Source organism: Vicia villosa, linkage group LG2 (assembly GCF_029867415.1).
Source record: "Vicia villosa cultivar HV-30 ecotype Madison, WI linkage group LG2, Vvil1.0, whole genome shotgun sequence".
Taxonomy (NCBI): Eukaryota; Viridiplantae; Streptophyta; class Magnoliopsida; order Fabales; family Fabaceae; genus Vicia; species Vicia villosa.
Window position 1 is genome coordinate 13,353,067 of NC_081181.1, and position 27,855 is coordinate 13,380,921.

General features: G+C 34.0%; 4 protein-coding genes across 5 annotated transcripts; all 4 read left to right on the forward strand.

Moving 5' to 3' along the window:
- Positions 1-1,714: 1,714 nt before the first annotated feature.
- On the forward strand, positions 1,715-4,648 carry LOC131648594 (uncharacterized). Its single transcript, XM_058918339.1, has 5 exons — positions 1,715-1,980; positions 2,567-3,432; positions 3,654-3,761; positions 3,910-4,017; positions 4,101-4,648. The coding sequence occupies exons 1-5, from the start codon at positions 1,715-1,717 to the stop codon at positions 4,646-4,648; spliced, it is 1,896 nt and encodes a 631-aa protein (XP_058774322.1).
- A 6-nt stretch (positions 4,649-4,654) lies between these two features.
- LOC131648595 (uncharacterized) lies at positions 4,655-5,638 on the forward strand. Its single transcript, XM_058918340.1, has 2 exons — positions 4,655-4,958; positions 5,061-5,638. The coding sequence occupies exons 1-2, from the start codon at positions 4,655-4,657 to the stop codon at positions 5,636-5,638; spliced, it is 882 nt and encodes a 293-aa protein (XP_058774323.1).
- Positions 5,639-7,859: 2,221 nt separating this feature from the next.
- LOC131649252 (uncharacterized) lies at positions 7,860-11,594 on the forward strand. 2 transcript variants are annotated; one of them, XM_058919017.1, is made up of 4 exons: positions 7,860-8,644; positions 8,764-8,946; positions 10,490-10,551; positions 11,048-11,594. In XM_058919017.1, exons 1-3 carry the CDS (start codon positions 7,976-7,978, stop codon positions 10,508-10,510), a joined length of 873 nt encoding a protein of 290 aa, XP_058775000.1. In that variant the 5' UTR covers positions 7,860-7,975; the 3' UTR covers positions 10,511-10,551; positions 11,048-11,594. The 2 variants fall into 2 exon arrangements, with proteins under 2 accessions (XP_058775000.1, XP_058774999.1); XM_058919016.1 differs by lacking the exon at positions 11,048-11,594 and having other exon boundaries at positions 10,490-10,791.
- A 1,261-nt stretch (positions 11,595-12,855) lies between these two features.
- On the forward strand, positions 12,856-26,803 carry LOC131649254 (transportin-1-like). The gene is made up of 29 exons (XM_058919019.1): positions 12,856-13,249; positions 13,958-14,245; positions 15,729-15,818; positions 15,916-15,993; positions 16,093-16,173; positions 16,555-16,605; positions 17,001-17,086; positions 17,612-17,678; positions 17,763-17,819; positions 17,912-17,941; positions 18,017-18,079; positions 18,235-18,348; positions 18,633-18,746; positions 19,315-19,413; positions 20,702-20,827; positions 20,928-21,002; positions 21,114-21,185; positions 21,284-21,394; positions 22,243-22,326; positions 22,505-22,612; positions 23,011-23,112; positions 23,307-23,369; positions 23,448-23,522; positions 23,681-23,752; positions 23,836-23,960; positions 25,603-25,654; positions 25,741-25,809; positions 25,894-25,953; positions 26,165-26,803. Exons 1-29 carry the CDS (start codon positions 13,067-13,069, stop codon positions 26,246-26,248), a joined length of 2,679 nt encoding a protein of 892 aa, XP_058775002.1. The 5' UTR covers positions 12,856-13,066; the 3' UTR covers positions 26,249-26,803.
- Positions 26,804-27,855: the final 1,052 nt, after the last annotated feature.

Consider the following 27,855-nt stretch of genomic DNA (forward strand, 5'->3'; position numbering starts at 1 on the left):
CCAAAGAAACATAAAACCTCATGCACCGCCAAGTTGTTCTATTCGGAAAAAAAAAGTTGACTGTTACACCTCTTGTTTATATAACTTCCTCATTTTCTAATCAAAGAAATATGGAACCTCATGAACATCCAAGTAGTTATGTTCACAAATCAAAAAATTACAATTGAATGTAGGTGTTATTCAATCCATGACGGTCAAACTCTTCAATTATTTTGCAAATGAGAATCATAACCTGGCTTCTTTATCCACAAGCAATATTCCTATACAAGAACCCACAACATTCACTTCAACTCCAGATGTTAACATTGAGAGTGGTTACTCTGGTGATGAGACGGTAACAGATGATTCTCTCAGTGATAGCTCATGTGAATTTAATGTCGTAGATACAAATTATGACTCAAGTTCCAGCTATGATGACGAAGATGTCTATGACTCCAATTCTACATCATTTGATTTTTGCAATATTGGTATTTATCATTATAACCTACTTTATTTCTTCTTTAAATGCATTATACATATCAATTTGACGTACTCCATTACATGTTGCACTTTGATAGCTGCTATGATTTAATGTGGATTTTAGTTATAATTTTATTATTTAATATAAACGATTTTAGTTATAATTTTATTATTTAATATGAACCAATTTCTCAACTACGTTTCATTTAAATAAGTTATTCTGATATTGGTGATCCTATAGTTGAATGCACACAATGTGGGGCACTTATGTGGTATCAAGAAAAAACTGACAAGCGAAAACATAGTGCAGTTCCTAAGTTTCAACTATGTTGTGGAAAGGGGAAAGTTGTGTTGCCACTTTTGAAAACACCACCACTATTACTACAACGTCTGCTGTTTGATAATAGTGAGATAGACAGTTGAAATTATCAACAGTTTTGTAGAATGTACAACATGATGTTTGCTTTTACGTCTCCGGGAATGAAAGTCGACAACAGAATTTTAGCTGGAAGTGGACCACCTAACATAAGAATTCATGGACAGACTTGCCATCGAATTGGGAGCATGTTACCTTTAATTGGAAAGTCTCCAAAATTTTCTCAACTATATATTTACGACACTGATAATGAGATTCAACATAGAATTGAAGGAATTGGATAATTTTACCATACTCTGTTTTCTTTACAACATATTAAATATTTGTTATTTACTATATCATATTATTTCCCTTTATATGCAGAAACAACCCCAATATTATTCTAGAAACAGTTAATAGATTGAAGGACATGTTAGATGAGTTCAACACACATGCCAAATCTTTTAAGATGGCAGCAAATAAATTAAAGGATTGTCCTTTGCCTGATCTCAAGCTTAAGCTAATATATGATAGATCAACAGATGGAAGGATTTATAACCAACCTATTATTTCGGAGGTAGCCGCCCTAATAATTGGTGATGTTGATACGGGCTCTAAGAGGGATATTCTTCTTGAAAGACAGAGCAGAAGGCTAAAAAGAATAAGTGAGTTTCATTCAAGTTATTTGACATATCAATATCCACTTTTGTTTCCTTACGGGGAAGATGGTTTTAGACTTGGAGTTCTTCTTAGAGAAACTAATACAAAAAATAAAGAGGAATAAGCTTACCATTAGAGAATGGCTTGCTTTTAGGATTCAATGCAGACATAACGAGGCACAAACTATATTACGGTTCAAGAAGGTTGTTTCAATAATTTTTGGTTGATGGATTTACTATGATGGAGTCACAAAGATTGAATTATATTCGAAAGCATAAGAAAAAGCTGCGTGTTTCTAAATATTGCAATTTGAGCTCATCTGAACAGAATGCAAACACTCAAGGATCAAACAAAGGTAAAAGAGTGGTTTTACCTTCAACTTATGTTGGAAGTCGGAGGTTTATGGAACAACTCTATTTTGATGGAATGGAAATTTGTAGCCAAGTTGGATTTCCAAATCTTTTTATCACATTTACTTGCAATCCCAACTGGCCTGAAATCCAAAGGTTGCTTAGCAAAATTAACTTGAATACTTAAGACCGTCCATATATCATCTAAAGAGTCTTCAAAATAAAGTTCGATGAGTTGTTGTGTGATCTAACAAAAAAGCACGTGTTAGGGAGAGTGATTGCATGTAAGTCAATTTAATACCCTTTTAGTCGAGTTATATTTTTTGACATTAATCTTATTAAATATGTAATATGCATCGTTTTACTAATAAACTTACTTAATTGCAGATATATACAACATTGAATTCCAAAAGTGGGGTTTACCACACGCCCATATACTATTATTCTTGTATCCTTCAAGCAAGTACCCGACTCCAGATGATATAAACAAGATCATTTCAGCAGAGATACCAACGGAAGAAGATGATAGGAAACTCTACCATTTGGTCAAGACACATATGATTCATGGCCCATGTGGTTTAGCAAATGTGAACTCAGCTTGCATGAAAAATGGAAAGTGCTCAAAATACTTTCCAAAGAAATATCAAATCCAAACCATTGTTGATCGGGATGGATATCCCGTGTACCGAAGAAGAGAAAGTGGTAATACAGTGCTGAAAAAACACGTTTAACTCGATAACAGATATGTAGTTCCTTACAATCCATATTTGTTGAAGAAATTACAAGCACACATCAATATGGAGTGGTGTAATCAAAGTACTTCAGTTAAATACTTATTTAAGTATATTAACAAGGGGTATGATAGAATTATTGCTGTTGTTGTCCAAACTGACGCTGATGGATCTCCTTCGGTCATAATTATTGACGAAATCAAGCAATATCTTGATTGCAGGTATGTCTCACCAAGTGAGGCATGTTGGAGACTTTTTTCATTTCCTATTCATGGTAGATCATCCGCAGTTGAAAGGTTGTTCTTCCATTTTGAAGGAGACAACTCTGTTTATTATACCGATTATGAATTGATAGATGAGGTGCTTGACAAACCAACTGTGAAAGAATCTATGTTTACCGCATGGATGGAAGCAAACAAAGCATACCCAGAGGCAAAGAATTTGACGTACTCACAATTTCTTTCCAAATTTTTTTATGATAAAAGGTACCGTCGATGGAGACCGTGTAAAAGAGGAAATACAATTGGCAGACTTATTTGGGTCCCTCCAAGTATGGGTGAGTTATATTTCTTGAGAATGATGCTAACAATCGTCAAAGGTCCAACTTGCTATGAGGATATAAAATTTGTGGGTGGAAAAGTTCAGGATACTTTTAGGGATGCATGCTTCGAAATGGGCTTTCTTAACGATGATAAGGAATATGTTGCAGCCATCGACGAAGCAAAGAATTGGGGTTCCGGGCATTTTTTGCGAAAGTTATTTGTCACTATGTTACTATCTGGTACTGTCAATAGACCACGACATGTTTGGGAAAAAACTTGGAGGACTTTATCTGATAGTATCCTCTACCAACAAATGCAAAAAACAAATAGAAGAGGTATGGACACTTTATTAAACTTTTTTAAGTCAACAAATATTATTTTCCGAATGCAAGCTGTATCTTTTTTATTACAAAATATAATGATATGAACTTGCTTTAAAATATAATTATTCTTCATCCATATGTCCCTTATTTAATATGTTTGATAAGGAATGTCCATTCACGTAAGAAACATTTTCATATTTATCAAGTATGTAAGTTATTTTCTTAACTTGCAGCTGCAACAGTGTCTTTGGTTCCATTTAATTTCATGCAGCCGCAACATCAACTGTTTGATTTATGTTCAATGTATTTCAACATCACGACAGCAGTTGCATCATACATATGTAATTATATAGAGAACTAATGAAATTATTTTCACAGAATTGCAGCTATCGAACAATGACTTAAAGAATCTCACACTAATTGAGATTGAGAACACGATGCAATCGAATCAAAAAAGTTTGCATGAATTTAAATGTATGCTGTATCCAGATTCCGACGTCACAAAACATGTTGGCAATAGGCTTATTTATGATGAACTTGATTACGATGACGATACCGAGAAACAGAAATTCCAAGAACTTTTTCATGCTCTTACAGGTGATTTATTTTCTTTATACTAATAATTACGAAAATGATTTTTATTTTCCTTGCACTTATAATTCTTGGTTTTTATTTTATAGATGAACAACGTTCGATATTTGAGAAAATCATGGATGCTGTCAACAAACAGAGTGGAGGGGTATTTTTCTTGCATGGTTACGGAGGGACTGGTAAAACTTTCATGTGGATAACACTATCAAGTGCACTTCGTTCTCAAAAAAAAATTGTTCTTACTGCTGCTTCAAGTGGGATAGCTTCGTTATTATTGCCAGGTGGAAGAACAGCACACTCAAAGTTCAAAATACCTGTGCCAAAGCTTGACAACTCAACTTGCAACATCGACAAAGACACCGAACATTCTCAATTATTTGAAGCAACAGATGTGATAATATGGGATGAAGCACCTATGTCTCACAAGAACTACTTCAAAGCATTGGATAAAACCCTTAAAGATGTAATGAGCAAAAAGGGTGTTGAGAATACTATTTTTGGTGGAAAAGTTGTTGTATTTGGAGGAGATTTTAGACAGATTCTTCCTGTTGTTCCAAGAGCTGGGCATTCTGATATTGTTCATGCATCAATTAGTTCATCTTATGTATGGGATTATAGTCAGGTTTTAACACTATAAAAAAATATGAGACTTCAAGAGGGAAGAGACAACACAAGTTCTAATGAACTAGCAGAATTTTCAAAATGGATTTTAAATGTGGGTGATGGTAAGATTTGTGAACCCAATGATGGTTTGGTTGATATTGAAATTCCTCAAGAGCTATTAATATCAAAATTTGATGATCCTTTAAGAGCAATTGTTGAAAACACATATCCCAATTTGTTGGAAAAATATCAAGATGTTGAATTCTTACAAGAAAAGGCTATTCTTGCTTCAACCATTGAAGTTGTGGACAAAATCAATCATTATGTATTAGACTTGATACCAGGTACATGTCAGTTATATTTACTATATTATTACATTCATAATATATATTTAAGAACATAGTTTTACTAATTTATTTATGTTTTGCTTTTTAACTTTTTTTTAGGAGAAGAGAAAGAGTATTTGAGTTTTGATTCCAATGATAGAACAAATTCAAGTTATACTGAAGCATATGAAGTTCTAACTCCTGAATTTCTCAGTAAATTAAGAACGCCAGGGCTTCCCAATCATAGGATCAAATTGAAGGTTGGTACACCTATTATGCTAATGAGAAATTTGGACCAAGCTGATGGGTTGTGCAACGGAACAAGATTAATTGTTACAAGGTTTGCAAATTATGTCCTTGAGGCAAAGATCATGTCTGGAAAGAACATAGGTAACATTTTTTACATTCCACGAATGTCTATGTCACTTTTTGATTCACCTTGGCCATTCAAGTTGATTAGGAGACAATTTTCGATTATTGTCTCCCATGCAATGACAATTAATAAGTCACAAGGTCAATCTCTTGATAGTGTTGAACTATATTTTCCTACTCCTGTGTTTAGTCATGGTCAATTATATGTTGCAATTTCAAGAGTTAAGAGCAAAAGTAGGCTGAAAATCCTAATTCATGACAAGGAGAATGTACTGTGTTCCACTACTACTAATGTTGTGTACAAGGAAGTCTTTCAAGCACTTTGATAGTTGGTAAAATTTATATCTTATACTTTACGATTTAAATTAAAAATCCATTTTGAATTAAAATATATAGTATGTACATTTTCCATGTATTTCAAGAAGTATATAATTTTTCCTATTTGTTCATGCAGTTTGTAGACGTGATTTGTTGATAGGGTCGACGCTTGCTACACATATGGAGTTAAATGCCAACATGGTTTACATCAGACATATTTTTAAATATGTTGAATGTAGCGCATTGCAATGTAAAGCTTATTATTATTTTTACTCATGTTAGCTGTTTTGTTTAATTTACCTTTTGGAAAAATTTGTATATCGTTAATTGAATTACATATTATTATGTGTGATATTCCAAATTCATGAATGAAATTTTGATAAAATAATTGAAGTTTTACCTATATTCATGTTACTCAACTGAAAACATGCTAACATACTTAATAATTTAATAATCGATAAATGTAATGTGAATCCAGACGAGACCCGTGCGATATCAGGAGTTTGTTACTAGTTTAATATAAAATTGATGTATTTAATTTATTATCAAGTGTTATGAATTTTGATGGTGCACACAAACATTTAGCAATCTTTATTATTAAAGCATTCAATGTTAGTAATACTATAAAAGATCTGGTATTACTGAAGAGTGAAAATAGTAAACAATTGAAAACATAAAAGCTACTAAGTGAAAAACATGAAAATTAAGAAAGGAAAATAAAAAAAATGATTTAACATGATGTGGCCCCCCAGGATTTGGGGCCCAGCGCTGCAGCACTTGCTGCACCTGGAGATGGCCGACCATGGTGATATTCCAATTAAAGAGTTCCTTATGGCTCATTGAATATCTTCTATGAGGATGAAGAGATAATTTTCATGATGAACAGTTTTCGCGTTGTCTACAAATGGAGACCATATCCTCTATAAATAATCTTAGGGTTATTTTTTAGTTTTTTTTAATTGAAAGTTATTTCTTAGTTTTGAATATTCTAATTTGATCCCTCATCAAATTAGATATTGACTTATGGTATCTACACCTCAATATTACATTTCATGATATTTATGTTTTTACCCACAAACTTATTATTCATTAGACCAATACAACTTTGGCTACTTACATAATGACCCTAACACATGTTATATTATAATTGTGACCAACAAATTTCAACATATATGACTTTTAGTATGATTTTCTTTTCTGTTGTCGTTTGCTATTTCTTTTTCTCAAGTTGTGTCAAAGTAAGAGATGGATATTTCCTCTAATAGATGAACAAAATTCTGTTGGAAATATTTCCCAAAGTTAACCTTAACCTTTCTTGATATTTACGAAAAAGGACCATAAGATATAAGCGGCTCTTTGGACGATGTCATATAATACATTTTGAGGACTTGCTTTATTAGCCATTTTGGGAACTGTACGTTTAGTACTTGAGGAGTACTTTATTTTTGGTCAGTACTTGTGAGTCCTCATATTGTCTTATCCTCAAACGTTGCCTATCCTCGAACGATGTTTATGATACCTCAAGATATTTTAAGCTCTTGGTTCTTTATCTGTTGGAGAGAAACTTGCTAAGTCTTTGATGACTGAGTATTTGACTTGGTTTAATATAGAATCCACTAAAGTTTCTTTTTAAAAATAGTTTGTTAGATTCAAATCAAGAATAAAGTATGTTTTAACCGACCATCGATATACCACTCCATTTTACTCAACATTAGTCTCGTTTAATAATCTTAACATCACTTTCTTTCCACTTGTGATTTCTCCATCTATGTTTGCGAGCAGACATAAAATGATTGCAGTTGGTTTTGTTAACAACAATAATTGAGTTCGAGTGAAATTGAAATCCGATTGTCCATTACATTCATCAGTCACTGCTAGAGACAAATTTTCTTAATAATTTGATATAATCCCATAATTTTAAAGAACGAGTTCATATCAAAATTTCTTAATAATTTGATATAATCCCATAATTTTAATATCGATAATATAGAAAATAGGATAAAAATTTATAGATTATCAGAAAAATATGATATTTTAAGAAAACAATCGGTAAAAACTAAAAATTTATCCAATAAATAGAGATTATTTGAAAAAAAAAAATGATATTTTGAATCAAATATCTGAAAAATCACCTAATTTTACTTTTGAAAAAATTAAAAAAAAAAGTTTTTATTGATTCATGAGTATATTATAATAAACTCATCGATAACTTGAGTGCAGAGGGAAAATATAATCCGGAGTGCAGAGTTAAAATTCTCTTGGTGAAGTAAATTATTCAAAAACCCTGTCTTTTAATTCTTCTCCCTCGCCCCTTTCTCTCCTCGGGAGTATTTTCAACCCAAACAATGGACGCAACCGTCGATCACTACGCGGTGCTAGGGTTACCTTCCGGCGAAGAAGGTGCAAACCTAACCGAACAGCACATCAACAAAGCCTACAAACTCAAGGCTCTAGAACTCCACCCTGACAAAAGACCCGACGACCCCAACGCCGCCTCCAATTTCCAGCAGCTTCGCACCTCCTACGACATCCTCAAAGATGAAAAAGCTCGCAAGCTGTTCGACGATCTTCTCCGCGTCAAGCGTGACAACGAGCGCCGTCAATCCCAGCGCGACGGAAAACGCCGCAAAATGGTTTCCGATCTGGAGCGGAGAGAGCGCGACGCGTTCTCTCCGGATCCGGCCGCGAAGGGGAAGGAAGAAGAGGATAGGATTGTGAAGCAACTTAGGGATGAGATTGCTCGGGTTCGTGCTATGCACGCTAAGAAGGTTGTGCCTGGTTTTGATTCAAAGAAGGAAAGTGATGCTTCCGGTGGTGTTGGTGCCGGTGTCAGTGGTGGTGGAATTGATCAAGAGAAGGCTTTGAAAGTTTCTTGGGAAAGGAATGGGGAAGATTATTCGGCGGAGAAGTTGAGGGAATTGTTTTCGAAGTTTGGTGAAGTGGAAGATGTTGTTATCAAAGGGAGAAAGAAAAAGGGTTCTGCACTTGTTGTCATGGCTACTAAACAAGGAGCTGTAAGTTTCTTATATAAAAGATGAAGAATCATTTAAAAAGCTTAGTTGTTATTTGTATTTGAATGATTGTGATAATTTGTATGTGTGATTTGCTGATTTGTGATTGTGGCTTTTTCCAGATCGCTACAATTGGAAGTGTGATTGGACATCTTGCTAATCCGTTGTTGGTTTTACCTCTTAACCCTGCCATGGCTGCAGATTCTTGGGGTTCTCCAAAGTCTGTAGAACCTGAAGTGCCGAGTAAACTAGTTGGGTCTGGTTATCAAGCTTTCGAGGATTCTGTTCTAATGAAACTGCAAAAGGTATACATACCATTTGCTTATGCACTTTTCCTTTTTAGTTTTCACCTTGTTTTTTTCATCTAAGTTTACGAATTATCGTATTAGGTTTAGTTTGGTACTAAATTTCTTACTCATTTGATTGGTCATGTGATAAGTGGCTAATATGGATCATTAGGTTTTGATATACTTTTTTTAAGTCTGATGTTGTTAATCGCTACTATAGCTACTATTTGGCAACATTGTGTGTTAAATGGTGTGTTGCAGAACAATAGCAAGTAGTTCAAATTCAGATATGCTATTATGCAACTATAGCCGCTATTTAACTACATTATTTAAATCTACATGTGAAAGTGTGAATTTTGTATTATTGGCCATATACACGGTATTAAAGGGCTTGTGCACTTGGATTTTAGTTTCATATTTTGGATAATGTAATTGAAGCCAATGGAATTTGAGTGTTTTTCCTTCCATGTATCCCAGTATCAAGTATATAGCAACCAAAGTGAGGAGGGATTTTGTAATAGTGATAAGACAACTTCATCAGCTGTTCCTTGCAATCGATAGTTTTCTAGTTTTATAATTAAACTATTTATCCTAGTATTGATGCTATCCAATAAAAACTATAGTGAAGATCTATGTTGTTAAAAGCGGCCAGCGCGGAAAAATTGGCGTGTCCACTTCCAATTGTATGGGTCCAGCGCAAAATGAGAAAGTGGGTGGTGCGGCCGCGATTGCGGGTCTGGAAGCGGGATGTGCGGCCGCGATTGCAGAAAACAAGGCAAATAGTGAAACAGATCGCAAGAGAGAAGAGAGATCTTGTGATTTTGAAAACCTTTCCGACAAACAGTGAAACAGATAGAGAGAGAGAGCATAGCAGAAATAACAAGGAGAGAGAGAGAGAGAGCATGTTGTTTTTTTTCTTTACTTGAAAATTGCAATGAATGTTGGGTAGGCGGCGCTTTACTCAGCTTCTCTCTCATACTCATAACTTAGGGTTTGGCTAAAAACAATGGGCCTAACCGGGAATCAAACAAACAGCCCAATGCAATACCGCCTGCTAATCACACTCCTCTTGTTAGCTCAGTGCTCCAGTTTTTTTATTGGTCTTTTTGTTTTGTTTTTTGGGCCATAAGCCCAAGTAGTTGTTTCATTTTCTAAACACCACCCCTCAATATTATTTAAACCCCTTGGTTTTATTTTAATTAAAAAATAAAAAATAAAAATAGTCAAATTGCACCCGCGCCGCTCCCTGCTTCTGCACCGCTACCATTTTGGGGTTGACCGCTTTCCGAGATTAACAACATAGGTGAAGATGATGGGATTGAGCCTTTTCAACAAAGAGTCTTGTTACACCATTTTTTCTTCTATTCTATTCTAGTTATCTGTCTATCAAACATTATCACCGGGTTGGTTATATTAGGAACCAATTCTGAATGAAAACTAAAATAAACTGCTCCTCACTTCTCTGTATAATCTGCGCGTTACATTGTCTTATAGCAGTAATATTTTATATGACCTTTGGCATTTATATCTTACCTGTTTTCTTGACTCATTTCTAATGCAGGCAGCAGCAAAGCAAAGGTGATGGTAAAAGATATCAAACACTAAAACAAACTATTTGGAATGGTAATCACCGATTCACCAATTTTAATTCTTAGGTACTGGAACTACTGTTGTTGTCGTCAATGATACATAATTAGTGGTTTGTCAGCATGTGACATGAGTCTTTGTATCAAGTTTTACTATATGAGAAATGGTATACTATAGAACCTATGGTTTTGTATTGTATTATGTCCTATGAGATACAACTCGTGGTTGTTGCTACTGTTGGGGTATTAATTATAGTTATCATTATGCATTCATGTATGACGAGTGTTTTTCCTGGTTTGAATATCAAGTATAGAATAGCTAACTTCGATATCTGTCTCCTTTTCTTTTTTAATTATGAGGAAGGTAAGTGCACGAGATCGTGAGAGTTAAGTTTCTTAAAACAGGTCGTGTTTTGCCTTTTTCACATTTATTATGCATGACATAAAGGAAAACGGGATTTGTTTGACAAGCACTATATATTATACGTACAAATCATTGACTGGTTTGTTTGTTGTAATTGGTTGATTCTCAGGAGTCTGCAACCTGTGGTGATATGATTCAATTCAAGAAAGCCTCCTTTCGATGAAAACCATAATCTGGAAGTTGAAGGAGGTGTGGTTTTACTGTAGCCTTGGGTCAATCACAAATGTTGTTGGGCTGCAAATAGAGATAACAAATGCTAGTTGATGAAAAGTCAGAGACCAATGGTTCCCAAGGTTGCATAAAAAATTGAATTCCATTGTCAATACTCAGTATACAAGTCATGTGTTCTGGGTCAGTTTGGAATTGCTTTTATCATCTGTATACAACACTAAAATGCGAGTTTAATACACTAAGATTAAGTCCAAAATTCTAAGATTAAGCTTTTGGGGAATTTGATGTCCAACAAAGCCTACTCCCAACCCAAATGTACAATAGCAAACAGAAATAGCATTGGACAAAAGAGAGTTCTCATAGCCATGTCTATTTGTATGAAAAATAGCTTTAGAACGTGAATCCAAGCTGGTGAATAGGTGCTATCATGTTCAATGATTGTTCTGTTAACTACTGTGTCCCTATGGTTATTGATTTGTTTGCTATTCCTCTGCATTATTATCATTATTAGAAATTTATTTGGCACATACACCAAATAGTACTTGAGTGTGAAAGATAATTGTACAACACCAAGCCAATAATAGAAGATTCGTCAAGTAGAGAAACTAAATTGATTAATCAAAGTGCACAAATAGTTACACTTGATTCTATCCTAACCTATGTATCTATGAGAATATAGCATCTTTTGATTTCAAACTAGAAACGGAAATTGTCATGGATGCTTGCGTAATTAATGTCTTGAATATTGATGAAAGTGAACTTGACAGTAGTTTAGCACGCATTAAAAGTATATTAACGTGGCAAGCATTTTCAACAGATTTTTTATTTTGTTGATGTTTATCACTTTTAATAAGAATCGATTCTGAATGCTTAGTTATTAGTTTCAAAAGATATTTAACATCATATTTGATTTTTTTTTATATATTGTTTGGTTTTAAGTTGAAATAATAAAATAAAAATAAAAAACAATAGAAATTGCATTTTCCTTGACACATTTGTAAATTTTTGGTGCTAAAAACATAAAACTTGAATTTGCAAAATTTTGATACTAAAAACCTAGAAGTTAGAAAGGGTGTGTTTGGTTAAACGTTTTAAAAGTGTAAAATTAATTTTAGAGTAATTTTGATTTGTTTGTTTTTTTAAGTAGAATTAATTCTATTTGTATCTAGAATTTATAGCTTCCGCATTTAAATAAAATTTATTGTTTAATCTCTTCTACATAAATTTATCTAATAATTACATAAATTTATCTAATTATTAATCACTTTCAAGTCATTTTTAACTATATTCAATTTAACACAATCAAATTTGTTTTATCAAACACTTATTAAGTTGTATAAATTACTTTTATATTAAAAAATAAAATAAAAATATTTATGTAATTTATAATATTTTTTATATTTTAATTTGGTTAAATTATTAAAATAAGTTATAACAAACTTGTGAACAACTTTGTAATTACACAAAATTTATGCTAGCACAAAATTTATGCTAGTTATGAATTTAAAGAGGTTCATATTAAAGTAACTTAAAAATAATACTTTTAAATTAAAAACCAACTTTTAAATTTTTAAAAATTGATTATAATTGAATTATTTAGCAATAGTAAGAGCATAAGTAATTATCCTATTAATTTAAAATTTAAATAGTATGGAATCATGAGGATGAAGCCAACAAAGCAAAAAGGGTTAACCTAAACATAGACCCAACCCAAAGCGTGAAAAGTGTTGTGTCGAGTGAGAGTGTTGTACTACTACTGTGAGGGTTGTGTTTTTTGCTGGCAGAATCAAAAAAGTTATTTCTATTTTTTGTTATTTATTTCTTTGAAGCTTCAAAAAGGGATTTCTCACTCTCTCTCTCTCTCTCTCTCTCTCTCTCTCTCTCTCTCTCTAAAACCTCTTTCTCTCTCTAGAAACCAAAAACCCACTCAATTCGTAGTTTGCTGATTCCGGTAGTGATGGCGGCGACACCCCCATGGCAGCCACAGGAGCAAGGTTTCAAGGAGATCTGCACGCTATTGGAGCAACAAATTTCGCATTCTTCTTCCGTTGATAAGTCTCAGATTTGGAACCAAATTCAACAATACTCTAACCTCCCCGACTTCAACAATTACCTTGCCTTCATCTTCTCACGTGCTCAGGTAATTCATTCCATACTTTGATTTTTCATTTTGTTTTTTGTTTCATTGATTTTGCGTTGTTGTTCTACTTGAATCGGTGGATTTAGCTATGTGTAGTTAGGTTTTTGTGTTTTGTTTGATTTTTGTTCTTCACTGAGCTGAATATAATCTAGTTTATTGATGAAGGTGACGGCTAAACTGTTGCTTGAATAAGATAGCGTTATTGAAACGGTTTTATTCACTATTTTTTATTCTGTCACTCCGATACTGACACTTGTGATTATGTTTAATTATTATTATTTTTTTCAAATTATTATTGGTGTCGACATGTGAGTGTCAGTGTCGTATTTCCAGTGTCCGTGCTTCATATTGCCTGCAAGTTGCCAATGATCAGTGTTGTCAAATAGTGGAGATATAGTGTAACATAATTTGAACTTATTGCTAATGTTTCATGATAAAGTATTTAGTACAGCTATAGTGCTGCAGCGTAGCGAAATTTAAGCAAACTGTTATGTTTTGCAATCCGTGATTGATAATACTAACATATTTTGATACTTTTCTGCCCATGAAGACTTAAAAGTAAAACACGGTTTGGCTGTTAAACTCTTAAGTACCAGTTTATGCCAAACTATGTGTTGCTGTATGTGGCATATATGGTTTGATGGATTCATGGAATTCCTGATGTTGCGTTGCTAACTATGCTGCTTTGGCAATTTTTATTTTAAACAGGGAATATCTGTGGAGGTTCGGCAGGCTGCAGGATTATATCTGAAGAATAACCTGAGAAATGTATATAAGTTAATGCAGCCTGAACATCAGCACTATGTGAAATCAGAATTGCTGCCTTGTCTTGGTGCAGCAGATAAACACATAAGATCTACGACAGGAACTATTATCAGCGTTGTTGTTCAAACTGGAGGAGTTTCACAGTGGCCTGAATTATTGCAAGCCCTTGTAAATTGTTTGGACAGCAATGATCTAAATCACATGGAAGGTGCAATGGATGCATTATCCAAGGTGTGCTCTCTGTTTTTGATTCAGTACTAATATGTTTATATTATTATAGATCTAGCTAAAGTATTTGTAGCAACAGAAAAAATAGAGTACATACATTATATAGCGCAACTCAGAACTGCTACAGAGATAGAGGAGGGGGGTTATTTAATAAAGCAATGTTATATGTGCTGCCCAACATGTACTGAATGGTCATAGGATGGTGCCAGTACACATTTACTGATTTACTGTCAATGTTAAATGGACACACATCAATAAAAGTAAGATAGATGATTATGCAAATTCCAAATATTTGGTGTGTCTATGGATGCATGGAAGTGTCTGGATACACCATGTGAACTTCTATTAGGTTTTCAGAAGTAGAAAGAGAGAAAAGAAAGAATTGGAAATAAATTATAAAAAAATAAGGCATTAGGGTACATTGCTCTGCCAAGTGAAGAATTCCCTTCTGACAACTGTAAACACAATTCTCTTACAATAACCACAGCTGCCCTCCCTCATCTGCTCCACCGTATTTAAGTATCCTCTTCCCAAAAGTCATAACTGACAGACTCACTTAACTTGTATCCTGATTCCCTCCACTGCTCCCTTTGGACTAATGAATTTATCTTCCTTCTAGAATAAAATGGTGGATGCTCTCCATTCCTCACAATATTTCTCCCGGGGACTTCAACCACGTCCTCAAAGTTGAGTTAAGTTGAAGATCCTAAACGTGGCTTCATCCATAGGCTTATTGTTCCACTTGAGTTTTACTTGATTCACCTGGACCGTCCCCTGGACTGTCAATCTTATGGTTGTATGGCATAGAATTTGATGCAATACTGTTTTCTAATAGTTCGGCTGACTTGAAAGTCTTATAGAACACTGCCTCTTTTACAATAACCGTGCTGTGATGTCAATTTGATAGATTGGTTATAAAAACTTCCAGGAGGACGCTGTTGTAATTAAACCTAAGGGGATACTAAAGAGACTAAATGTACTTCAATGAAACTAAAGAGACCAAATGTATAATTTTAAGCCAAAAAAACAAGAAAGGTGACATTTAGTTCCCTTTTAGTTCCGATGTTGTAAATCATCCCCTTTCCTTCTTCCCTTGATCGAAATTGAACTTAAACGAAACAATAGAGACCCAATTTAGTATGTTTTTAAGCAAAAAAAGCTGAGATCCATATAGCTCTTTGTAGTTCTCCTATTGTTGATCGCCTCCCTTTCTTCCTTTGATTCCAAATAACTGAAATGAGATGAAGGCTTGGCAGATTCAGAATGGAAGATCTTATACTTTGTTGGAATTTTCTTGCCATTGATTTCTAATTTGGTAAAGTGTAATATAACATATACAAGTGAAATGGATAGTGAGGATGTATGCACTAGTTTTTTAAGTGGTTGGAAACACCCTATTTCCAGCTTCTGCAACTGATACTTCAGATTCCGTAGTATTTGTTTCCATAAACACCTTCAAACACTTAATATTTTACTGCACATGCAGATTTGTGAAGATGTTCCCCAAATTCTTGACGCTGATGTACCAGGGTTAGCAGAGCGCCCCATCAATATATTTCTTCCTAGATTGTTTCGGGTAAGACCAGTATTTTATATTATTTTTATTTATATTTTTGTGTGCGTGATTATATCCCCCAACTGTTCTTTTCTTTCTATTTTTTTGTTTGTTTCAGTTTTTCCAATCACCTCATGCTTCATTAAGAAAGCTATCGTTGGGTTCTGTCAATCAATACATTATGTTGATGCCTTCTGTAAGTATATCTCGGGGCTTTATCATCTCAGTATTCTGGTTATTAAATATAACATTGAAGTTTGAACTTTGATAATAATAGTTAACTCATTCTATTTAGGCCTTATGTGTATCCATGGATCAATATCTTCAAGGTCTGTTTGTTCTTGCAAATGACCCTACAGCAGAAGTGCGAAAGTTGGTGAGTTCTCAGTGCCTTATTGTATGAATGTATTTAGCGTAACTCAATATTTTTCGATATTGCAAATTTCTAAATTAGTTGATGCTCTATTTCCAAGTCCAGCTTATTTTTGTTGGTTTGAGTGGCTAGTAGTTGAAGTCGCTGGTCTTCTTTCCCTGCCATCTACTTGCTGCATATTCTATATTTTATGTATGCATTATTTTTACAACTGAAGAGAGTGAAGGCCAGATCCTATTGATGTTTGACGAAACCTAGTTTTTGATAGGTTTCGCCACTTATAAGAAGGAGATTGATTCACTTCTATTATCTCAAATTAGCTATTACTATTTCTTGTCAATGTTGGATTCAACTGAGACCTTTCTAATTTCCATTGACGACCAGGTCTGCGCAGCATTTGTTCAGCTGATTGAAGTCCATCCATCTATCTTGCAGGTGTGTGCTTCTTATTCTAGTTCATTTCAGTGTTAAAAGTTAATTGAACGAATGTTATTTGTTGGGACTTGGGAGTATTGTATATTGAGCTGGTTGTTGCATTTTATTCATTCCATCATATTACACTTCGTATTTGTGTTTACTTGTTTGAATACGTTGAAAACAAGGAAGCTGGAAAATTATTATGCATTTCATTTTGGAAGCAGTAAAATCTGAGCATGTTGCTATGTCTTACATTCTTGTCTTTTGTTTTGTTTTGTTTTGTATAAATACGATTACAATATTTGACCTGCTCAAATTTGCAAGCACCAAGTCTGGTGGTTATTTGCTTTATTTAAAATTAGTCCTTTTCTATGAGCTCCCTCTTTTCTGATCAATTGTTAACCATACTGCAGCCTCATCTAAAGAATGTGATCGAATATATGTTACAAGTCAACAAGGACACAGATGAAGAAGTGGCCCTTGAATCCTGTGAATTTTGGTACTATTTTGGTTGGGATTTTATTTTCTTAACTTACAACTAGTGGATGTTGTTCATAGTATGGCTTCTATATATATTGTCATGATTCACAAGGAAAGGAGTAAACTTGATTATAAATGTTTGTTTTATTGGAAAAGGGGAAGGGGAAAAGTTCGGTCGGGTGGTTATAATCTATTCTAGTATGGCTTCTATATATTGTCATGATTCACAAGGAAAGGAGTAAACTTGATTATAAATGTTTGTTTTATTGGAAAAGGGGAAGGGGAAAAGTTCGGTTGGGTGGTTATAATCTATTCTAATGTGGGAAGCATATCTCACGAGGGTGTCTGATTTTTCAAGTTTCTTTTGTTTCTGTATATGATTTGTTTACAAGAATGTCATATGAACCGTCAATTCCCTGTTTCTGAAATCAGCAAAGTAATGCAAGTTAGAGTGATGTTTCTATAATGTTTCTATTATGTGGCGATGCTGTATCTTAAACCTTGCAAGTCTATATCTTTTTCTTTTTGATAATTGCTTTTGCAGGTCTGCATATTGTGATGCTCAAATGCCACCAGAAAACTTGAGAGAATTCTTGCCTCGTCTTATTCCAGTAAACCTAATTATATATATTTTACTTTATAATTGTTTAACACTGTGGCTTAGAATGTGAAATTTATCTGTTGAATCTTTGCAGATATTATTGTCAAACATGGCTTATGCAGATGATGATGAATCACTTACTGAAGCCGAGGTTTGCTTTTGGTTGATTTGTGTTTGTAGATGCCATTATATTAACTCTTGTCATTCTTGATTACATGATCTTTTTTTTTTTTTTTTTTTCAGGAAGAGGGTTCACAACCTGATCGAGATCAGGTCTGATTGATTTAGGCAGAGTTACTGGATTTCTTTAATTGGACATGTTTCTTATTTTAATTGTTTTTCCGACAGGATCTTAAACCTCGATTTCATGTATCCAGATTTCATGGATCAGACGATGTAGACGATGATGATGTATGTTGTATATGCTCTGTTGATTACTTATTATAGTTACTTGATGAATCATTTTGTCTCTATTTACTATAGTTTTCTATGCCTTTATAACATGAAATGACAAGAAAAAGTCGCTTTGCTGATCTGGACTTGAATTTTATTTTCCATATTTACAGGATGATGATGTTGTCAACACATGGAATTTACGGAAATGTAGTGCAGCTGCTCTAGATATTCTCTCGAACGTGTTTGGAGACGAGATCCTTCCTACTCTGATGCCGATTGTTGAGGTGATTTACAGCCCCTTGTTGGAATATGGTTGTTGAACTGGTGCTCTGTCAATTCAAAGTTAGACAGACTACACATGGAAATAATGTGTGAAACATAGGTGTATACATAGAAGACATAAATTGCTACAGAAGTTTTTGCTGTTGTCTACTCTCATTGTGAATATCATATTGATCTGTGCTTTTAACGAGTTACTTTTGGATACATACTTTTGTATGGAGCTAATTTCTCCTTACATTACTCCCGTTATGAAGATATATACTAAAATTTCTAAGAATGTGATCAGGCCAAGTTGTCAACTGTTGGAGATGATGGTTGGAAAGAAAGGGAAGCTGCCGTCTTGGCACTTGGTGCCATAGGCGAGGGGTGCATAAATGGTCTTTATCCTCATCTGTCAGAGGTATTCTCTAATAGTATTATCTTCTGATGACTTAAATGCAAAAGCAAATGGCTTAATTATAGGGGAAAAGTTTAACTTGTTTTTCTATTTGATTAGTATATGGTAGAGTGAGTTTATAGATTTATGCATGTTCTATTTTAATACATCAGTATAGGCCTATACTTCATGTTTCTGTCTCATTTCCCCCAAACAACTTGTCTAAGCCTGGCTAGTCTTTGTAGATAAATCTGTCTCTTTCAATAGAGCTGCTCCTGTTCTAAAAGATATTATCACTTTTAGGATAATTCTTGCCTGATAAAATGTTTTGTGCTATGGTTGTTTTCTTCTCTCTTAATAATAATAATAATATATTTATTTATGGTCATTCAATTATTCAATCACTGTCACACTTTTCTGGATGATTTATTTCAAATCCTTGCGATAATAAGTAAAATGTTTCCTTGACGGTGGCAACATTTAGTTATATTCACTCCGTCATCAACATTCTTATTTTAATCATTCATGTGCAACCCTTATTTCTTACTAATTATATTGGAAAACTAAGCCATTCATTATTCTGGTTTTATAGATTGTGGCATTTCTTATCCCTCTTCTTGATGATAAGTTTCCTCTGATACGGAGTATTTCATGCTGGACAGTATCTCGGTTTAGCAAATTTATTATTCAGGTATGCCTTTATTTATGTTCCCTCCCTTGCAGTCGGGCAGCAATCATTTGTTGAAGCTGATGTTTTCAAGTTTTTTTAACTTAATGCATTTTCTATACACTTTTTAAGATTAGGATCATCTTCATAGTCCTAAAAGTATGGCTAAAGCAAATCATAATTACTAACAAATTCCACTCTATAAGATAAATAAATTCTTAATTAATTAAAATCCCCAATATCCCTCCAAGTTAATTATGAAGCACTGGCGCGCGCGCGCGCACACACACACTAGACACAAAATCAATTCTAAAATGCCAACTCTCATAATAATTTGAAAATTTGAAAAAAATTGAATGTACTTGTGTCAGTGTCTGACTTTAACAACTAACAGACATACATTTAATCATAAGTGCCAGTGCCACATAGCAAGTTAATGATACATTACCTACCTAATTACATCTACATTATTTTCCCAATAATACATTGTCAGTAGCGGAACACAGCCCCACTATCGCGGAGGAGCGTTGCGTTGCAGTGGGTGGCCGTGTTTGGAGCAATAGACAGCAGAACAGTTTGCGCTGATTTCTGCACTGCGACAGCGTAAAGGGCATCATCTCTAATTTTCTAAGAAATTTCCCTGTATTTTCTCACTGTTTTAGAAGTTGAGGATGAGTGAGGAGGAAAAAGAAGTGTTGCGACTGTTGCAAATAAATTTTAGGGTTGCGGCTATTGTTACATACAAGTTTAGGGTTATCTATTAATTGACCTAGTGGACCTGTTCTTTTTATTTGGACCAATAGGAAGTTGAGGTGAATCTTGGGCCTTACTTAAATTAACAGTTCAAATAACAATAACAAAATCGTGAGGCAGCTATGTGAATAGCATTATAATAAAGTAACATAAAACACATGAATACTACGAGGCAGCCAAGTCTTACTGAATAGTTCAATGCATCTTTGGGTTGAAGGCTTGCTTCATGTTTCACGCTAATAAAATTTGACGTGCACAATCAACATGATAATTAGCTATAGTTAAATAGTTCAATGATCAAAGTCCTTTCCTACATAAGAGTTCTAAGATGTTATTGCTAAATCTTAGATCAATCTCAATGGACCGTGATCAATTGGAATGTTGTAGTTTCTCTAGATTATTGGAAAATGACAAAATCAGGAGCATATGTTATTTATTATTTCTGATGCATATGAAATCATATCCAAGTTGATTGATTTGTAGTTGGAAATAGTGCTATTTGGGGTATAAATAAATCTCATTAGAGGTCTTCTTGTTTGAATCTTGTCATGTGTGTCAGGGTATCGGGCATCCCAAGGGTTATGAACAATTTGATAACGTTCTTATGGGTCTTCTCCGAAGAATTTTGGATGATAATAAGCGTGTCCAGGAGGCTGCCTGTTCAGCCTTTGCAACTCTGGAAGAGGTTCTGACTACAATTTCTGTTGATCTACCCTTGAAGATTAGTTCAGTTTCTAAGTTTCTTTTGAGTATATCAATTTTCATATTCAATTTACTTTTGATAGGAGGCTGCGGAAGAGCTGGTACCGCGCTTGGAAATCATATTAAAGCACCTAATGGTTGCATTTGGGAAGTATCAGGTGATTTCCTAACTTTAACAAATTCTGTTTATTGGTACTCTGTTTTGTCCTTATTATATTATATGTATGCTCAGAAATCTTTAATTGTAGTTTTTTTATTCTATACTTTAGAGGCGAAACCTCAGAATTGTATATGATGCTGTTGGAACTCTAGCTGAAGCTGTTGGGGGAGAGCTGAATCAGGTAGGCTAATCAACATTCTTCCCCATCCCTAAATTTTCTCCTTTCTCCCAAGTTATTTTTAATGGTTTAATGTCAAATACTCTCGATTTCCTGTGCAGCCTGTTTATCTTGACATTCTCATGCCACCATTAATTGAAAAGTGGCAGCAACTTTCAAATTCAGACAAAGATCTCTTTCCACTCCTAGAATGCTTCACATCTATAACACATGTATGTATGCGAGCTTTTCTAGTGTATGATTTATCAAAGTTGTTTTTTGTTTTATCACCTGTACTGTATTTACTCCCAAAACATTGATTATATGCATGCTTCTATATTAATGAGTATTTCATAGAATTTGAAAGCTAACTCATGAGGTGAGAGTTTCCCCTAAAAGCTTGCTCATGGGCTGAGAGTTTCCCCTCACATATAGTCATGTCATATCATTATCTAATGTGAGACTCTCAAGTGTACTGACAGGCTTGCTACATCCAGGTCGTACGATCAATATATTTCCAGCTATCACATTATTAGTGAAGTGAAGATTATAAAATTGTTGAGCTGGCAATCTGCAATTTTTAAACCATGTAAAAGAAACCTGTCCACCCATCTTTGTATTAAACTTTTTTTGATATTATAATCTTAAAGAGGAGTTCTAATAACACATTCTGTTCACCTTGATTACTAGCATTCAGCATTGCTGAAATCCCTATTTTATTTAAAATTACTGGAGAACTTGTGGCCATACTGTTACTGATTAGAGAGTGCTACTAATATTGCTAAGCTAAAAAATATGTCGACATGCTCCTTTAATGAGGTTCTAGGTACTATAAAAATTATTGTTTCTGTTAAACTTGACAGTTGACAGTAAATTCTTTACTATTGAAAGTTTACATTTATATATTTCATTTGAATATTAATGGTTTATATGCTAGCAATTGGAAGTTAGATTATATTTCTGATCTTATGTAACATGTTGTTTATGCATGGAATATGGGGAAGCTAACTACATTATTTGGAGTGCTTGATATGCATTTCCTTGCTCCTAATATAAAATTTTGGTGATAAATTTGTATCAGGCACTGGGTACTGGATTCACTCAATTTGCTGAACCTGTATTTGCGAGGTGCATAAATATAATTCAGACCCAACAATTGGCCAAGGTTCTGGTTACTTTATTCATTGTGGAAAACATTTTGATAGTTTCTTAGGTGTTGCCTGTGATTTCATTTGTTATCCTGCCATGCTTCTATTATGATGTCTGACATACTCATATTTTAGTAGTGGATAACTGATTTTGAGATATTATTTCAAGGAGTTAAGCCCGTTTTCTTATTTCAGGCCAATCCTGCTGCTGCTGGGGCTCAGTATGACAAGGAATTCATTGTGTGCTCTCTTGATCTGCTTTCTGGACTAGCAGAGGGTCTTGGCAGTGGAGTAGAGAGTTTGGTACTCATCCAAATCATTAACTTGAGATATTGAACTTGCATTTTTTGTTGTATAGAACATCTCTTCTTCTCGGATGTTATTTTCCTATAATATTTTTCTTTATTGAACTCTTTCTCTACAACTTTACTTTCTTTACTTCTCCAAGTAATTGCAGCTATTTGCAGTTGCATATTCCTATCTATCCCAAAGAGGCATATTTTACCTTGAATCTTTATCTTGCGTCCAAATCTTTATTTATTTATTCTTTTTTTGCATTGATATATCCCAGAAACTATTTTGCATTTCATGAACTTTCTATGCTGTTTGACATATTGATATCTGCTTGAGAATAGTTAAAGTTAAACCAGTGATTGTATGATTGCTATTTACTTGAGGTTATCTCAATTACTATTCTTCAGGTTGCACAATGTTCTTTAAGGGACCTACTTTTGATTTGTTGTACGGATGATGCTCCCGATGTTCGACAGAGTGCCTTTGCCTTACTTGGAGACCTTGCTCGGGTAAGTTGAACATGTAGTTGTATACTTTTTCCTAAAGTCATCATATCCACTGATGTTATCTGCATAAGGTCCTTATACCTGGGATGTAGGAAACATTCCATAAGCCTATCCTTCTTAGTTTACGTTTGAAAGTAAATTGGGTGAATTTTGGAAGACACAAGTTAATAGCTTTCTAATAATGGTGATTTGGCTAGGTGTGCGTGGTTCATTTGCACCCTCGTTTGTCTGAGATTCTTGAAGTTGCTGCCAAACAACTGGTATGTGTGTGCCTGGTATAAGTTTAGCTATACAGTTGAATTTAGTAATGCTTTTGTTGATATGCCATAAATGTACAGGAAATTTCTAAGGTACAAGCGGCTCTTTCAGTGGCAAATAATGCATGTTGGGCAATTGGAGAATTAGCAGTTAAGGTATGTTATTATAAAATGTCGTAGTTTAAAAATAATAGAGATGGAAAATGATGGTCATCATTGGTTTGCATAATGTTGATAAAAAATGACAGGTGAATTAGTTAGGACAATATCATGTTTATATGAAACACATCATTGTAAAATATTTTGAATTTCAGGTTCGTCTAGAAATCTCTCCGTTCGTTTTAAGTGTAATTTCATGCCTGGTACCAATTCTTCAGCATGCAGAGGTCAGTGTCTTATCATGCTCCATACTATTTATAATTTTGGATATATTCAGTTGCTAATCGTTATTTGTTAATGTGGTTTATAGGGACTCAACAAGTCACTTATAGAAAACAGTGCAATAACACTGGGGAGACTTGCATGGGTCTGCCCAGACCTTGTATCACCACATATGGAGCATTTCATGCAACCTTGGTGCAATGCTCTGTCAAAGTAAGTTATTGCATCACTTATATGCTTTCTTTAATCACAGCTTGCTACCTTACAGGCTATGAAGCATGAACGCCGACACTGACACTGGGACACGACACACACTCCGACATTGATAATGTCAAAAACGTATGACACTGGCACTTACATAGCTATTACATATATGATACTATTTGACCTTCACTTATCCATCTACTATTAAAAGAGTTAAAAATATTTTAATCAAATTTAATGTTTTCATTCCTTCGTTGGTCAATATTGCTTCGATACATCTTTATCCCTTTTAGATGTATTTGAGATTTGGCCAAAAAATGTATATTAAAGCAAAGAAAAAACAATTATTTTTTTGAAACACTTTCTGAATGGTCTGTTCGACACATGTTCTATAAGTGTCATACACTAATTCAAAGAGTGTCAAAGCAAAAAAAAAAAAACATTTTTTTGGGATATTTGTCTGGATTTTCCGACATCTGCCATACGGGCGTCATAGAAGTGTTGGACACCACGATCAACCTAATTCAAAAGGTGTCCGTGCTTCATAGCTTACAAGTAATGAATATCTCGTGTTTCCATTCATTGCAAAAAATAAAGTTTTTGAAATTCACAAATACTTCGGCAATTAATTAGCATGATTAGTTTTTGTTAGTAATTTAGTACTCCCTCCATTCCTTTTTAATTGTCACTTTTAAACTTTTTACATATACTTAGAAAGCTAATGATTATTGTTACTTTTAATACAATAGTTTTCTTTTTACCTATAATACCCTTAATTATTTGTCACATGCATTTGACTCTCTCTTTCTACAATAAATGACTAGGGGTAATTTTGACAAAAGTGCAACTAATGTTACCTTGAACTTTACAAGTGACAATTAAAAAGGAGCAAAAAATTATTCTAAAAGTTACACTTAAAAAGAAACGGAGGGGGTATTTATTATAGAAGTTTGTGTATATTGTTTATTATTTACCCATATTTTTCGCTAGGCTTGGGTTTTAGAGCCAAGTATTTTCAGCATAGGTTTAAAATTGATTCTCTTCAAAGCTGAAGTCTAGTCTCTTGTACTCCCTCTGATTCACAATGAGTGTCGTTTTAGCAAATAAAATTTGTTTCAAATCAATGTCATTCTCACTTTTTAATGTAGTAATAATTGTTATTTTTTCTATTGTGTCCTTTAATTATTACTCCGTACACTACTTTCAATACATTTATAAGGTTAATTTAGTAAAAGTGGAATGTTTTATGACAATATTATTACATTCCTTAAATTGTGTGCAAAAACCATAAACGACATTCATTTTGAAACCATAGAAAGTATGATACTACCTCCGGTCCTATTTATGAGAAAAAGTTAACTTTTTATATACATTGAATAACTAATTAATGTACTTGGACAATATATCCGGAGTTAGTAGCTTGTTTGTCTCAAAACCTACAGTTTGTTTGTTTTACTTTTGCCACTGATCAATGGTAGTGCTCGTGGTCTTGAATTTGTATATAATTGGGATTCCCACATAGAAACATATAATATAGGGTAGACTTTTCTCTGAAAATCCCCACTTTACAAATTAATCATGGTTTTGGACGTCCACTGTTTTATTTGCAGATTATTGTGTATCTATAATTTTCTTGTATGATTTGTGGCAGAATACGCGATGATATTGAGAAAGAGGACGCTTTTAGAGGTCTATGTGCTATGGTAGGCTCCTCCTCCTTTTAACACAAATAACTCTACACGTAGACCATTCATGCAATCAGTGCTTTACAATTTCTGTTTGTTTTCAGGTCAAAGTCAATCCTTCTGGAGCTCTCAGTTCTCTTGTTTACATGTGTAAAGCCATTGCAAGTTGGCATGTATGTTGCCAACATCACTATTTTCTTAAATGTCAAAGTGACTTATGATTTCTGTAATATAAATTCTTTTGTTGACATGTATAGGAAATAAGAAGTGAAGATTTACACAATGAAATCTGCCAGGTCTTGCATGGGTATAAACAGGTTAGTCTTATCTGCTGTAAACACATTTTCAGCTGCAATTCATTCATCATGAAAATGAAGCAAAAAATTAACGCACCCCTTTGTATGATAAAATTGGTATTTAATAGTGCATCATTCTTTATTTTAAATCCTGATTACATTGGAGGAAATTTATATCAAGGTTAAAAGCTGAAACTAACCGGCAGTGGATATTCCATATTTTTGCTTATAGATGCTGCGCAATGGAGCATGGGACCAGTGTATGTCTGCTTTGGAGCCACCAATAAAAGAAAAACTTTCAAAATATCAAGTATAATTTAATTGAGTGAGCACTGTATCTGCATTGGCCTTGATCATTGTGTGTTGTCAAGCAATATCGGAGTCATGATTCATATTGAACAGGAGCTTAGTCTTGGTCCAATTTTATCGGTCAGGGTTATCAGTATTTATACAATTCGTTGAACTTGATGATTACAGGCAGTTCCACAAGCCTTCAAGGTCTCATTTGATGGTGTTTCCTATGAGAAATGTACAGTGAAATGGCTTTCAACCTTTGGAAATGCTTGATTCTTTGTTGTCTTCATAGTTTAAGAAAAGCCTTAATTAAAGGCTAGAAGTTTGATTTGATCTTTGAGTTCACGTCACATTTTTCCAATATTTTTTAGTTGAGTTTATAGGTTTTGTGCCGTTGATTATACAGTTTTGTACCATTAGATAGGAAGGGAGAAGAGGGGAGGGGGTGTTATGAGACCACTTGTTCCATTGTTTGTAACACTTGAAGACCGGTTTAAACTATGTGTTGCCTACGGCAGGGCATTGTTTGAATTTTGATTGAGACAATAAGCATTTAAACTCATGCGTATTTCATTGATCTATTTTTTTATGCTAAAAGCATTGCTAGCATTATTTTCTTAACGTTGTCAACGTCTTTGCTCCTCAATAACACTAATCTACGGTTGCTCTAATTAACGATTTAAATGCATTGAGATTTTCCATAAAAAAACAACTTTTGTTCTTGTTTTCTGTTGACATGAGATTTGTAGGGCCTGTTCAATTGTTTTTAGGAAATTGAGCCTGAGGCAATTTCTTTTCTCACTCTTATACTTTCTTGCAAATCATTGGCGAAAATCTATAAATGTCTTCAAAATTTGGAGATAAATCTTTGGATGTATCAATTTTCCACAATTGAATGCAAATGAGTGAGTTACTTTGAAAGCACCCATGTTTTTCTTGAAAAATGGTGTTTTTGAATATGTATATCTGAAAGTTTTCTTGTATTGTTTTTAACTTAAGTATTGGGTGTATTCGGATAGGTAGATCTAGTAGCTATGTATCAACATCGTAATTTTTCTATTGTAAAAAACAATTGGAAAATAGAAAATCAAAGAGCGACTAGAAGATATAATTCTAAGGTAATGTTAAGGAAAATACCTGAGGGTAATTTGGTGCTGAGACAAGTGGTTCTGTCTATGCAGGAAAAATTGCAGCCCAACTGAAAATGACCATATCATATATTCCAGAAGCTTTCACATGGAGCATACAAGCTGGAAGAATTGGACAGGCGACTCGTCACTAGGACTTGGAATTGAGTCCGTTAAAAATATTATTATAGTTACGTTATTTTTCAATTTACAAAGGAGGGTATATCGTCCGCCTATGTACATACTTTTGAGCGTTTATGAACAAGAAGAATATTTTGGTTTTACTATTATGTATGTTGGATTTCACAGGAAGATCCTCGTCGCTTCTTAAAACAATACGAATATGCTAGACTTCAACAGGAAGATTCTTTCCACCTCTAAAGGCAATACAAATATGCTGAACTTCCATAAGAAGATCCTTGTTGCATTTCAAGGAAATACAAATATGCTTGACTTCCAATGAAGGTCTATGTCGTCCTCAAAGACGATACGAATGGCTGTA